This window comes from Vipera ursinii (assembly GCF_947247035.1).
Source record: "Vipera ursinii genome assembly, chromosome: 1".
Classification (NCBI taxonomy): Eukaryota; Metazoa; Chordata; class Lepidosauria; order Squamata; family Viperidae; genus Vipera; species Vipera ursinii.
In genome coordinates, this window is record NC_139512.1 from 334,093,348 (window position 1) to 334,107,214 (window position 13,867).

At 42.3% G+C, this 13,867-nt stretch overlaps 1 protein-coding gene across 2 annotated transcripts in view; it reads right to left on the bottom strand.

Annotated features, from left to right (window-relative positions):
- The window catches only part of STMN4 (stathmin 4), an 8,042-nt gene extending 4,176 nt beyond the window's left edge, over positions 1-3,866 (bottom strand). Inside the window, exons 1-2 of one of the 2 annotated variants that reach the window (XM_083348971.1) lie at positions 3,776-3,866; positions 2,517-2,722 (exon numbers count right to left, since the gene is read on the bottom strand). In XM_083348971.1, the coding sequence (XP_083205097.1) occupies positions 2,517-2,722; positions 3,776-3,857 (288 nt within the window). In that variant the 5' untranslated portion in view covers positions 3,858-3,866. Of the gene's footprint in view, positions 1-2,516; positions 2,726-3,775 lie in introns of both variants that reach the window. The other variant, XM_083348970.1, reaches the window with a different exon arrangement.
- Positions 3,867-13,867: the final 10,001 nt, after the last annotated feature.

The window sequence follows — 13,867 nt, forward strand, 5'->3', positions numbered from 1 at the left end:
CTTGGGAAGCCACTCCAAACTTTAAATTTGTTAACCTGGATCTAATTTGCAGCCCAAACAGTAGATACACTGTAAGCAAACAAGGAACCAGGGCTCTAACAAAATATTTCCTAAAGTATTTGTAAGAGGAAAGGAATGGACAAAGATCACTTCTTAAGATCAAGGGGATAGAAAAAGTGTTAACTCAGGATCCAAGAGAAAAGCTGAGCCAAGAAAAGGAATTCATTCATCTCTTTCCCCCACAGCTGTAATCCAGAAGCTATTCAGGACTACCTATTAAGTTCAGGCAGGAACAAGGATGAATGAATAATGCCTCCTAATCTGAAAGCAGGAAGGCACCACCAATTTCTTTCTTCCTGAGATCAGCCCATTTGCTGGAACTGCTTTATAAGCAATTGGAGAGCTAAATGTCTATGGAGATTCTGGGTTATCCAAGTCATAGTTATCCCAAAGAGGCAACTGGACTTTCTTTTTTTCTTTGAAGATGTTTTGCTTCTCATCCAAGAAGCTTCTTCAGCTCTGACTGGATGGTGGGGAATGAAAGGATTTATATTCCTTGCAGATAGCTGTTCATTTGCATTCTTTTAGTGAGTCCTTAAAGCTACCTGGAGGCATATCTGTGTCCTCAAGGTCACCTGAGTAGTGCAAATGGGTGTGGAGCCTTCCTGGAACTGTTGAAAGGACTGTGTTGTAGACTGGAGATAGATGATGTCCTATCCCTCTCCCTCTGTTGAGAGAGGGCTGTTCAATTTTAACATTGCTGGCCTCTTTGACCCCTCTTTCAAACCAGCGGTCCTCTCTGTCCAAAATGTGGACTTTGCTGTCTTCGAAAGAGTGTCTTTTAAATGCAGATGGACTGCTGACTCTTGTCCTGATGGGTTGGTTCTCCTACGTTGTGCCATGCATTTATGAAGTGGTTGTTGGAGAGCTCGCTAACATTTTGCTTGAATTTCTGTCCTTCTCATTGTTCACAGAAGAAGCTAAAAATGGCTTCCTTCATTTATGTTAAGCATATGCTAAAACTTCAATATTATGCTTATTTACAAGACTGTATTATGAACAAATGGAATTCATTTCTTTTACACTTGGCTTGTGAATTACACAGTTGAATCAGCCATGATTTTCTCCTTTTATTTTATTATTTTAGTGACTATTGAATAAGTTAATAAAACAAGACAAGTGTGCTTTAAGAGCATATTTCCCCATTCAATGGGAAAATTTAGCCAAGTGGTAATATTGGAGAGCCAAGGTGCTGTAGTGGTTAAGATGCTGAACTAGGAGTAGGAAAACCTAAAGTCAAGTCCCTAATCAACCACAGACCTGCCTGGATGCCTTTAGGCCAGTCGCTCTTTCTTAGCCCAGCCTACCACAAAGTAACGTTGCAATAGTTAGATTAACTGTAATAAAACATGCATATCAATTAATGAAGAGTATTTGAGAGAGGCTGAGTTTGTACATTGTACATAATCTGGTTTGCATATAGTTATCACATTTTGGAACTGCCAATCTCCTTTACACAGAACCAAAGAAGCTGGGTTTATACAAAAAGTCCTCTGACCAAGATTAAAATTAATTAGTTTTTGCACATTCTATAAATGGAAGCACTAAGTCCTTACCTGACTCAGCTAGCACACTGAGTGAACTCAACCAGGCAGTGCAAAATGGTTAAGTATTTCAAATTCATTGCAATGTTTAGTCAGAACATGGGAAATTAGCAACTATATATTTTCTTCTAGAGCAGGCTTCCCCAACTTGGGACCCTTCCAGGTGTTGGACTAAGCTCCATAATTCCCAGCCAGCATGGTTTTGTGGAGAATTCTACATAGAAGTTGACGCCCATAATTCTGGAGGCATCCAAACAGGACACTTTTTTTCCTGAGTAATTTGATGGGGAGGGGGGCACAGTTTCCCTGACATTGAAAAGAGTGGGCAGATTCCCTGTCGATTTATTCACATGATCAAATTATCCTCTACAGTGTCTAACCTATTTGTCAAGGTTGATGCCATCGGGAAAGGCAAAGACTAAAGCCCTTACTCTGCAGAATGATAGGGAGAATCCTATCATTGGTGGAGCAGTGGGCTAATGCCTCCTTAGGTAACACCAGCTGCCTGCAATTAGTGCAGGTTCGAGTCCCACCAGGCTCAAGGTTGACTCAGCCTCCCATCCTTCCGAGGTAGGTAAAATGAGGACCCAGATTGTTGGGGGCAATAAGCTGACTTTGTAATAATGCTGCTGGGGTGTGTGTGAAAGCCCTAATAAGCAGGCATATACATAGAATGAAGGCTATTGCTAAGCACATTGATTTGTGCTTAGATTGTAAGCCACCCTGAGTCTTCGGAGAAGGGCGGGATATAAATGGGATTTAAAAAAAACCAACAGGATGGTTAGCTCAATGGATTTGGAAGGAGTGAATAATAGGCTTTACTATCCAAAGAGGTGGCTTGCTGTTACCATAAAGCCCACTAAATGTCTTAACTGCACTGTGGATATCATGCAGATACAAACTATTTCTCACCTTACGTCGCTCCTCAGCAGCTTCTAGCTTCTTCTGGATCTCCTCCAATGAAGGGTCACGCCGTCGAGGCAGGGAGGCATTGAATTCAGGGATTCCATCGAAGGACGGTGGCTTAAGGATAACCTCAAAGGATTGTCCTGAGGTGCGCTTGTTGAGTTCAATGACCTCCATGTCAGAAATGACACACCAGGTCAAGTCTACAGTGTCTACTAAACAAAAAGGAGAGAAAAGCTGAAGAATAAGTATGCCAGGAAGTAATTAAACTAGCAATGGGCATAATGTCTCTAGGCCACAGAGAAAACTATTGGAAATCTGTATCCCACAGGGGATCCGAGGTTTCCTCTGTAACGCTGGTGCAGACATGATGGGATTCATCAGCAAAGAAGTAGGCAGGAAAGGAAAAGGTTTCCAAGTTTGGAAATCAACGTGTGAAAAATCCCTTCTTTGGTGGTGCCTATTCTTTCACCATGCTGACAAATGGCACTGAGCCAAAGATAAAAATGAAGCAATATTATATTTCTTCTTAAAGGTTAAATTCACACAACTCACTTAATTGGTTCAGCTAGAAATCTAGCTGCTGTACTGGAACAACATATGAAAGTCAGATAGCTCTTTTTCTGTTGTTGTTGCAAACCCAATCCTGCATAGTTTATTATTCCATATACCATGAGAGAAAATTGGTTTAATTCACTAATCCAACCTGTGCTATCCTCAGATTTCATTTTTGCATTATCTATCTTAATAACAGGGACGCGGTGGCTCAGTGGGTTAGGACGCTGAGCTTGTCGATCAGAAGGTCGGCAGTTGGGCGGGTCGAATCCCGAGTGCCGTGTAACAGAGTGAGCGCCTGTTACTCGTCCCAGCTTCTGCCAACCTAGCAGTTCGAAAGCACATAAAAATGCAAGTAGAAAAATAGGGACCACTCCGGTGGGAAGGTAACAGCGTTCCGTGCGCCTTTGGCGTCTAGTCATGCTGGCCACATGACCATGGAGACGTCCTTGGACAAGCGCTGGCTCTTTGGCTTTGAAACGGAGATGAGCACCGGCCCCTAGAGTTAGAAACGACTAGCACGCATGTGCGGGGGAACCTTTACCTTTACCTTTACCTTAATAACACAGAATAATTACTGGAATATAATCCAATAGAAATTGTCACCCACAATACATTGTGTTGATGTCAACACCGAGCCCTTGGAAGAGTGGCATTTTCCCTCAGTAATAACTGCAGCTTTCTTGGCAACAATATGAGTTTTCACTTACCTTCATATTTATAAGACGGTTTATTTAAAGGGTCTGAGAGGAAACAGGAACAGAAGAGGGACACCAGGGGGAGCTCTTTCATTTTTTCTTTATAGGCTATGGGGGAAAAAAATCAAAACACAATTACAACAAAGGAGGAATTATTAGCAATTTCACTGGCATTTGTTCCTGGCCTTGTTTTCTTTGCTTCCTTGCTCATCTCATGGCAGATAGAGAAAGGAATTGAGGGGAAGCAGGAGAGGAAGAGCTGCTATTGGGTTCATTTTCAGATGCTGAGTTCTGCTAATGCTTTTATACAAATTCATAATTCAGTTGCACTTGAAGTGTTGTGTGTCCACATCTGGTCACTGCATCTTAAAAGGAAGTTCTGGAACTGAGAAAAGACCCAAGGCAAGCTACCCTTATGGAGACAAATGAACTAGGTAAATAGATGTCCAATAGCCTTTAGAGGTTTTCCAGCTAGTTTGCAAGGAGAGAAAATGGACGATTGAACTGAATTCCTCTAAGCACGGGAGGGGAAAAAATCCCTCAGTGGTTTCGCCAGGACAGGATTTCCTGTGAGCTACGCCCATTTCATTACTGCTAAAACATCCCATGGGAAAACCTTACTCTTGAGATCTTCCCTGGGAATTTAACTAAAGGATTGGAAGCCAGGGAGGCAGTAGGTCTCTGGTGCGAGTATGAAAGAGGGAAAGACAGGACACTCACACATACCATCTCCTTTGACCACTTTACAACCAAACCAGTGCACGACCACTACATCTCCAGCTGTACGAATGTCTCTTTCCCTTTGACAGGATTTGCGGAAGCAAATTTGCCAGCATTCCCATACCTGCCAATGTCATGATGTCTGCTGTTCTTAGTATCCTGCTGCTTTGGTGGCTGTCAAAAGGGAAGATCACAACCAGTGGAGGAGAGCCTGCCTGCAACCTGAGGAGACAAGCAAAAGATAAAGCAGCACAGGGTAAATTTCAATTTGCTTCTGTCCTTTTCGGGAAATAATGGGTGGGATTTGCAAAGGGATGCAATATGCAAGACACTACAGGTCACATGCTCAAAAGTTAATTTCCCACAAGGATCTCCAGCTGTCCACCCCAGCAGCTTCACAATCCTTCCAGTGGACATTGTACAGCTTTGTATCCCCTCCCCAATTTTCCTATGTTCTGTTTAAGCATAGATTCCTTATTTTAACCCTGAACGACAAAGGACCCAAACCTATTTTAATCTAGTATAATATGTTGTGAAATGACCCAGCATTGGTCTGCTGGAATATGAATAGTTTAACTTAGTGTTTGTCAATGCCCAGAATTCCCAAGCCTATATTTGAAGCTGTAGAGGTCCACATATCTTAAAGTTGCTAAGATTAAGTTTCACTAACTGATAACCTGTACTTGAGCCATGGCACCAGAAATGCAGGGCTTTTGATGCGGAAGTTCTAAACTTCTTCAACTCTTAGATGCAGATCAAAACTACGTGCAATTCAAAATTCTGTCTTGTTTCCCTAGTTGTTACTTGATACATTTAAAGATCAATAAGTAAAGCATATAAAGGGCTCTTTAATCTTTTCATCATCAGTGTTTCTCAATCTGTGGTCCACGGACCCCTAGGAGGGGCCACGATGTCATCACAGGGGGTCTGCGGAGGCTTGAAGAAATGTTATGATTTAAACCTTAAGTCTTGGGGATCTGTGGCCATGATCTGTGGCCACAAAAGATATTAAAAGGGGGCCCGTGGGGAAGAAAAGGTTGAGAACCGCTGCCCTACATGCCATAGGAATAGATAACATGCAGGATCCTCTCTCTGCGGGTTTCTGTTCATCCCACCAGAAAGAACAGAATTTGGATATTCAGGCCCCCTCTGCTCAACATTATCTGGTGGGACCCAGGAGATGTGACACTTGGTATGGAGCAGCTTGACCTCCGAGATCCAGAGGACCCCAACTTTCTTGGCCTTCTGAAAGGCTGTGCTGACTGACATGTGATGTTCCAGGTGCTCGGATGGGATATTGAGCCAATATCAGTATAGTTGTGTTATGAGTCTGTAAAGGTGCCCTGGCTATTGTGTTATGGTTACTTTAATGCTGTTTTCATTTTGTGATTAGAGGCTTTATAGTATACTTTTCTGGATGTTTGTAAGCCAGCCACAGTTAAGTTCAATGGGCAGCCATATAAATTCTGTAAGTAAATACACGAACTATTCTGTAGTAAGCCTGGTATCTGGATTTAATTAAGTTGCAGAGATTGTTGTAAAGAAGTAGAAGAAGCACACTAAACAATGCTGACTCAGGCCCCATTTGAGAGTTTGAATTGGTCTTGGAACACATTGGCACCATGTCTGGGGTGACTGCAGTGCATGAACACAGTTCTCACAGCCAGGGAGGGAGAATGCAGCTCAGACAATATGACCTTTTCAATAGAAGAAATAGCAGATGGCACTGCTCCACTCAGAAGCAATTTAGGTCTCTGCTTTTTAAGAAATCTGGGGAGGCCTTGAACGAGGGCTGGCAAACAGAGCAGACTGGGTGCAGGTGTGCTGCTGAATCATAAAATGGCCTAGCATATGTGCAAATTCAGCAGATTGTAATTGCAATTTATTCATCAAACCATGGTTACGTGAATTAGATCATAATGTGATGGGGAGGAGGAAGATAGCAAGAAAACTAGAAACAGATTTTTTTTTTGTAGTCAAGCCAGTTTAAGATATTGTATTTAAATTTTCAGCTGAAAGAATCATCCCTTTCTGTGTAAACAAGACACACAGGTGGAACACAAGAGACGTTTTAGATTCAGTCCTTTTCATAAGATGTAGACTAATGCCTTGCTTCCAGCAATAGCCAGTTTGAGGTATATGCATGGATACTTCCAGGTGCTGCAGCAAGAAACTCTGGAAAAAAGCAGCGCTCCATACATTCATTCTGTGCCCATTTGACACAGCTTTTGTGAAACCATAAGGATCATTCCACTCACTAATTACATGAGACCCAATAGGTTACAGCAATGAAGAAGAAACTTCCCAGTTTACAGTGACTGTAGGTTGGAAAAGGAACTCTTAATCCATTTCTATAGGTGACACATAGATTGGACTTTGTGTCTACAAGGCCAATAAAAACTTACCATCAGTTATAGATGGGTTTTTTCTCAACAATTAGGAGATACTTAATTCTCAGTCTTTTAAAAAAAAACTATATTAATCCCATTTGTGAAAAGTGCCTGGAATTCTCAGCGAGATCTCATTGAATACAGAATATTTGCAGCACGCAAGCACAAAAGAATGATAGAATGCAGAACTAGAGGTCCAAAAGAGGTGGTTAGATTTTAGCTCAGCAATTCAGAAAATTAAATTTGCTAAATTAGGGTAGGGTGCATTTCCAGGGCTGCTTGCTTGCTCCCAAAAAACATTGTGTAAGTCGGTTTTAGACCTGAGTATAGGAACAATATAAGGGACGCGGTGGCTCAGTGGGTTAGGATGCTGAGCTTGTCGATCAGAAGGTCGGCAGTTTGGCAGGTCAAATCCCGAGTGCCGCGTAGCAGAGTGAGCGCCTGTTACTCATCCCAGCTTCTGCCAACCTAGCAGTTCGAAAGCACATAAAAATGCAAGTAGAAAAATAGGGACCACTACGGTGGGAAGGTAACAGTGCTCCGTGCGCCTTTGGCGTCTAGTCATGCCGGCCACATGACTAGGGAGATGTCCTCGGACAAGCGCTGGCTCTTCGGCTTTGAAACGGAGATGAGCACCAGCCCCTAGAGTCAGAAACGACTAGCACGCATGTGCGGGGGAACATTTACCTTTACCTTATAGGAACAATGCTGTATTTATTTCCCAAAAGTGATGAGGATTGTTCTTGTGAGAGGAAGCACATGTTCAAATTCACCTACCCCCTCCCCCTTCCCCATGACACCGAGAAAGACAAGAGTTCCTCTTAGGATTGATGCTTGTTTAAAAAATAATTTATTTATTTTTCACCTGCTTGAATTACAACAGCTCACAAATACAACACCCAAAAGTCCTCTTGTTAAATCTTAAGCCTCTAGCATTTGACTGGGTTTTCCTCCTGATGGAAAAAAAAAGTGGGAGTTTGCGCGCAATCTCAGAAGAATTCCTGCTGCTCGGAAGACATGTTCTTCATACAAAACTTCATTCCTCTCATCCTCGCAGCATCGCAAGTCTCCCTGTCTCTATCCCCACCTCCCTCTGCCTATCTAGTAATCTCAAAAAGCTCTTCTTCCTTCTGTTTCCAAAAGTGGGGTCTTCACACCAGCCCCCTTCCTTTTCATCCAAGACCTATTAAGGGACATTATTCAGTTCCCAGGATCCACGGCTCTTCTTTCCTTTGTTAGGAGATCAGGCACTCAACCCTTTCACCGGCAGCTCTGGGGACTGGCTGCGATCTGCCCACAGCCTCTCTTTGCTATTTTCCCTTTATTGCTAAGACCCCCTGCTTTGGTTCCTGGGAAAGCGCTTGGATCAAGAAGCCGGTTTGAGAGGTGATGGGGCTGATTGAGAGGTGAACCCACGGAGCGAGCCTTCGGCTTGCAAAGAGAAGCGCTGCTGTCTTTCCAGTGGCTCCACCAGGCACGCTGTGGCGCTTTCTTCGATGAGGGAGGGAGGCGGAAGCCACAGCCCTGTACTGTATAATGTGGGATGAGCTCACAGCAGCTGAAAGGAGGCAGGGAGGAGGGGGAAAGAGGAGGGCATGGTAAGGACTTGACACTGCAGCCTTGTCCAAAAATGACAAGCTGGAGAACTCACAGACATTCTGCATCTGTACAAAATGGGCATATTTCATTAACTATTTGACACCTTTCACTCTCCTGAAGCTAAGTGCTCATACATTTCCAAATACACAGCCATAACCCAAAAAAGAATCTCCACTGTGTCGTGTTTAATGTCACCGGAAATCCTATATATTTCTTCCCTTTTGTGATCTTTTAAATTTCTTTCTTCTTCTTTTTTTTAACCCAACAACCTGCATTCATACTTTTTAGATCTTTACGCTGCTATTCTCTTTACTTTGATTTTGCTCTTTGACTTTGTTTTTTTTTAAAAAAAAAATTGGTGGTTGTATGAATTTAAGAGCTGTGGTGGCTGGACCCCAGGGTTAGGTAATAAAGAAGCGAATAGATTTCCACACAAAAATATTTTTTTTAAAAAAAAATTAAAGAGAAAACAGCTATTGCTCCACCTTCAGCAACTATTCCATCCCACACCCATTTGAGATGAATGCCATTGGAAGTGGGAGAGGCCTCTCAGCCTCCGTCTCCAGATGTGGGAGGGGAAGAAAGAGGAAAAAGCTCAGAAGCTGATTCTTATTTTTCTAAAAAAAACTACAATAAAATCCACCATTACTAATATATGCCGCAGGTTCATCACACAGGTATTAATATGTCTGCTTTCTCTCCTTCATTTCCATTTCTATTTTTACCAATAACTTGGCATCTCTCCCTTTTTTGCAAGCAAGACTCTGCCCACCCCTGACATATAATTGCAGTTTTTGTTCAGCAATTGAAGAACTGACCAGGAGGGAGAAAAGATGGGAGAGCTGACCTTCCTTCTGATACCACCAATGAAATCAAAAGGAAGGAAGCAGTGAGGGGAGGGAGACGGCTCTCCTGCCATGAGGTTACCTGTAGCGAAGACATTGTCTGCCAATGTAAAGGAAAGGAGAAGAGAGCAAGGGGTTGGTGCTGATGCTCTTGAACATGCTATGCTTACTTACCTCATGCCACAGAAATCTGCTTTTATTGCTTTCACCTACATGGGAGGAATTTCAGTGCAGGTAGGAACGATTACTTTTGCTGTCCACCTGCATTTGATAATGTGACTTGTTGGGAAAACCTATAGCCAATCAAAACGTCCCAAGTGTGCACTTGTCATTTTCAATCATTCATTTCTGCCCTGGAGCTATTTGGAAAGCACTCTACACGTGCTCGCAGGATCTTTTATCACCGTAATGCTTCATATTTGCCAAGGTTGTCCGATGATGGTTAAAACAGAGCATTGGGGAAGAAAACCCCTCTGAGGGTTGACTGGTAATAAGCCCTGATGCTCCCTCATCTTTTATCCTAAATCAAAAAGCACTTTCAAGATAGGAAAAGCATAAACTCAAAGTGGGCTGATCTGCATCAGTGAAATCTGGGGTAAAAAGGGAATCATATCATGAATTGGGAAAGTTCCAGCCAGAAATGAAATCAAAAGGCTTTGGGATAGTCTATTGATGTCCCTAGGCAGTCGGTGCTACTTTTGGGGGTGGGGTGCAGTAGGCAGAGACTACTAAATCTGGAGAACAATTGCTATAGAAAGATTCAACCAATGAATAATTAACCTTGAGCCTAAGGAAACCAGGGCTTGGTGCTATGTGTGAACGTAGCCATTACACATGTCACAGAAAGAGCATTTCCAAATTAACAGAACTATACTTTGTATCTATAACAGAAAAAATCCACAATTCTCTCCTTGGTAAAAAAAAAATCTGCATCAAGGCAAGCTAGGTTCTTTACCAAGAAAACCAAATTTGACCATTTCTATTTTAAAAAACTATTTCTTTTTACAGACATGAAGAAGTCCAAACGCTTTTCTCTGTGGGGTGGGGTGAGAGTTAATCTTGAGTTTGCTGGGTAAGAACAGGCTTAGAAAGCTACTAAAGCAGCCCTCCCCTCGACCACAGGAAATTTTATGCAACCATTCATTCCTCTAGTTTCTGAGATTTCAGCAATAGCTAGCCAAGCTGAAGACAAGAAACTTTCTATCAACAAAGAAACAAAAAAAAGAGAGAAAGCCAGGATGTTTCAGAAACCTGAATTCCACATCCAATTAATTTGACTATTCTTTCCTGCCCTCTGAAAGCATTGTGCCATAAAAGCAACCTTGCCCATGGTTAATTTGTCTGGATCATGGTGAATTCATTGCAAATTTCAAGAGAAGAAACAACTGTGAAGAGGAAGAAAGAAATGTTCTGCAATTATCCACTGCCCCCCCCACAAAAAAGTGCCTCCATCCAGAGCAAAAATGGCTAGATGTCAAAGATCTCCAAAGCAACACTGTTTGTCTCTGTGATAATACCCATGTTCTCGTTTTGAGGAAATCTTGTGGCCTTTAAGATTAATGCATCTATTAAAATATAAACTCACACAGAACGGGGGCATTGTCTCTAAATGAATTTTATTTCATGAAAGATGCTGTCATATAAATGTTTGTCTTTAATGTGTCACCCGACTTTACTGTCTGGAAGCTGTTTTCCACAATGTTGCTGATCTAAAATTACTGATGTCTCTCAGCCCAACATCCGAGGGCTTCAGATTTTATATTGCATCACAGAACACTAGTCAGGTTATGTGAAGTGTATTACACACTTTACGACAAGTAATAGGAAGCAGCTATTTATTGGTATGGGAATTGTTAAAAATACAATGATATAAAACAAAGTGTTAAGAAGGAAGGGGAGGGACAAGGGACTTTAAAGATAGGGAAGAAAAAAGAAAATAAATCTATTTCGATTATTCAGTGTCAGCACAGAAAGAAAAAGAAAAAAAAGTATTAAATATTCAGAGATGGAAGAATGATGTCACCAATAAAAGGAAAGCAAGATACAGAGACACAATATGTTTATTTAAGTATTAAAACAGACATTATGTAAGATAGGCAAAGAGGCAATTGAAGATCTGAATGGGATGGAAAGAAAGAAGAAACCAGAGTCTTAAGTGCTGGTTTCTAAAAGCCAAGAGTAATATTCATGGATCCTGCCCATCACAGTCTTGTACCTAGCCCCCTATTGCATTCCTCATTTTGAAAATCCAGGTCTGAAGAGAGCATTTCTACACTTGATAGAAAATTTACTCTTTCCTCCATCTGCCCAGCCCAGTTCCTGATGGGACCCTTTCTTAATCCTGCTGCACTCACCTCTTTTTAAGTCCAATGCTTGGTTCAGCCGCTCCCAGCTTCTCGTTTGCTTCCGTTCAGGGAGAGATGCTAAAAGAGCCACTTAGCATCCACCAGGCAGCCAAGTTCACACCATGACATCACCTCTGAGCCAGCTGATTGGCTAAGGTAATAAGGAAGCTGATTGGGCAGCATCTTCTTGGGGACTGCCTGAGTAATCTCTTCATGAGCCAGGTGGGTTGAGGATGATGTCACATAAAAGATGTGGTTTTCTTCAGACGAAGAAGGAAACTCAGCAGCTCTGCTTCAAAAGGATGCATCATAGGAAATCTAAGCCACCTACACCACGGCTGTCAAGACAAACTTCCATCCTCTATGGCAACCTAGCTATTGTTATCCAAAGTAATTACAAGGGAAGGGGAGTGAAGCTTGGGCCAGAAATTTGCATTTCTACACCGTTATCCAGGAACAATCTCTGCAAAATCAAGACGGAGGATTTTGGAGGAAAAATGAATTTTATTTTCCAATCTGGGGGAAGTTGGCTGAAGTGGGAGTGGAGTTTTGTTGTTTTTTTAAATGCATTTAACGACTGAGTTCACCCCACTCACTATATTAAGCTAAAATGGCCTTGGATAGTTAATTATTCATTATTTTGTGGAAATCCATCCCTTGTCTTAGCAAGTTGTATGAGCCAAACCACATCAGCCATAATAAATTAACCTGAGTTTGAGTTAATATTTTGCATGAACCCACCCAGCCCTAGTATGTAACATTATATGGACTGCAGTTGCATACTATGGAGGATGTGAGCATGGGAAATTCTGGGTTAACGATATCTCTGTAATCATAGCTCCACTGCAGATCTATTTTAAAAGCATTTGTCAGGACTGCTATATATAGTATGTGAGTTTCTGTAACAAGATTTGCATACCTGATCTGTTGTGTAGCAGGTTCTTTGGCGCAGGAATGAAGACGAGACAACTGAGTACAAGAAAACTCATGGTTTATTTCGTGCAGAATCTGTACTGGCAAATGGCTGCAACTAGCCGCAATATATAGTCTAGCCCCCTAGGCGGCAGCCAATAAGTCTGAAGCAACCATTGCCGCCTAGGGATAGCCAATAGCAGCACTGGAGACTTGTAGTCTGGGTTGCTGGAGAGCCGTTAGCTGCTCCAGCAACCCACATGGTATTACTAATGAGCCCAGTACATAACATGATCAATATGGTTATTTTTCACTTATATCAATGTATATGACTTCCCAACACACCAGTATGACTCTGGACAGCTAATGGGAATTAAAACACAATAAAAATACAAATTTTACTAAAAAAATAAAAAATACTGTTCCAGCAAGCTAGCACAAAATCACTCCTGAGCATATCGTTCACCAATAGTGTGGATTCAATTACTCACCTGGCCTGCCTGCCAGGTAAACAGCCAAGTCTTCAAGGTTTTTCAAAAGGTGAGCTGAGTCAGGGCCAGGTGAATCGCAGGTGATATAGTGTCCCAGACTGCAGGAGCAGCTCCAGAAAAGGTACACCTCCTGGGCCCCATTAGATGACAATCACCAATAGAAGAAACGCAGTGCATGCCCCTCCTGCCCAGCCTAATGGGAAAAGTAGAAGTCACGGAAGTAAGGTGGTCCCCCTCAGCTACTCTGGTCTCATGCTATTGTAGGACTTTAAAGGTATCAGTCAGTAATTTGAATTGCACCCAGTGCAGCTCATGGAGCAAAAGTAGAAACAAGGACAAAGTGAATTACCCCCATAATTGCCTGTGTCACTGCACTCTGGAGCAAATGAAGCTTCTGGATGTTCTTCAAGAGCAGCCCCATGTAGAGTGCAATGTAGTAATCTACTTGGCAGGTGACCAAGCATGAATGATGGAGCACACAGCCTCCTGCTCCAAGAAGGGGAACAATTGGTATACAACATAAAATTATGCAAAGGAATTACAAATATCCAGAAGGACCCACAAATTGCTTTCTGGGGTAGTCCAACACCATCCAGAACTAAGGGTGGGAAATCCCAGATCCAGGAAGTTCAAACATCCAAAGTCACTCCACCTTGCTAGGATTGAGCTGAAACCTGTTCTTCCCCATCCAGATCCCCACACTCTCGAGACACTGAGCTTCCACAGCATCACTTGGTCAAACGGGACAGAATTTATAGTCAGCAATAACACCTCATCCACCCATTTCATGTAGATGCTAAAC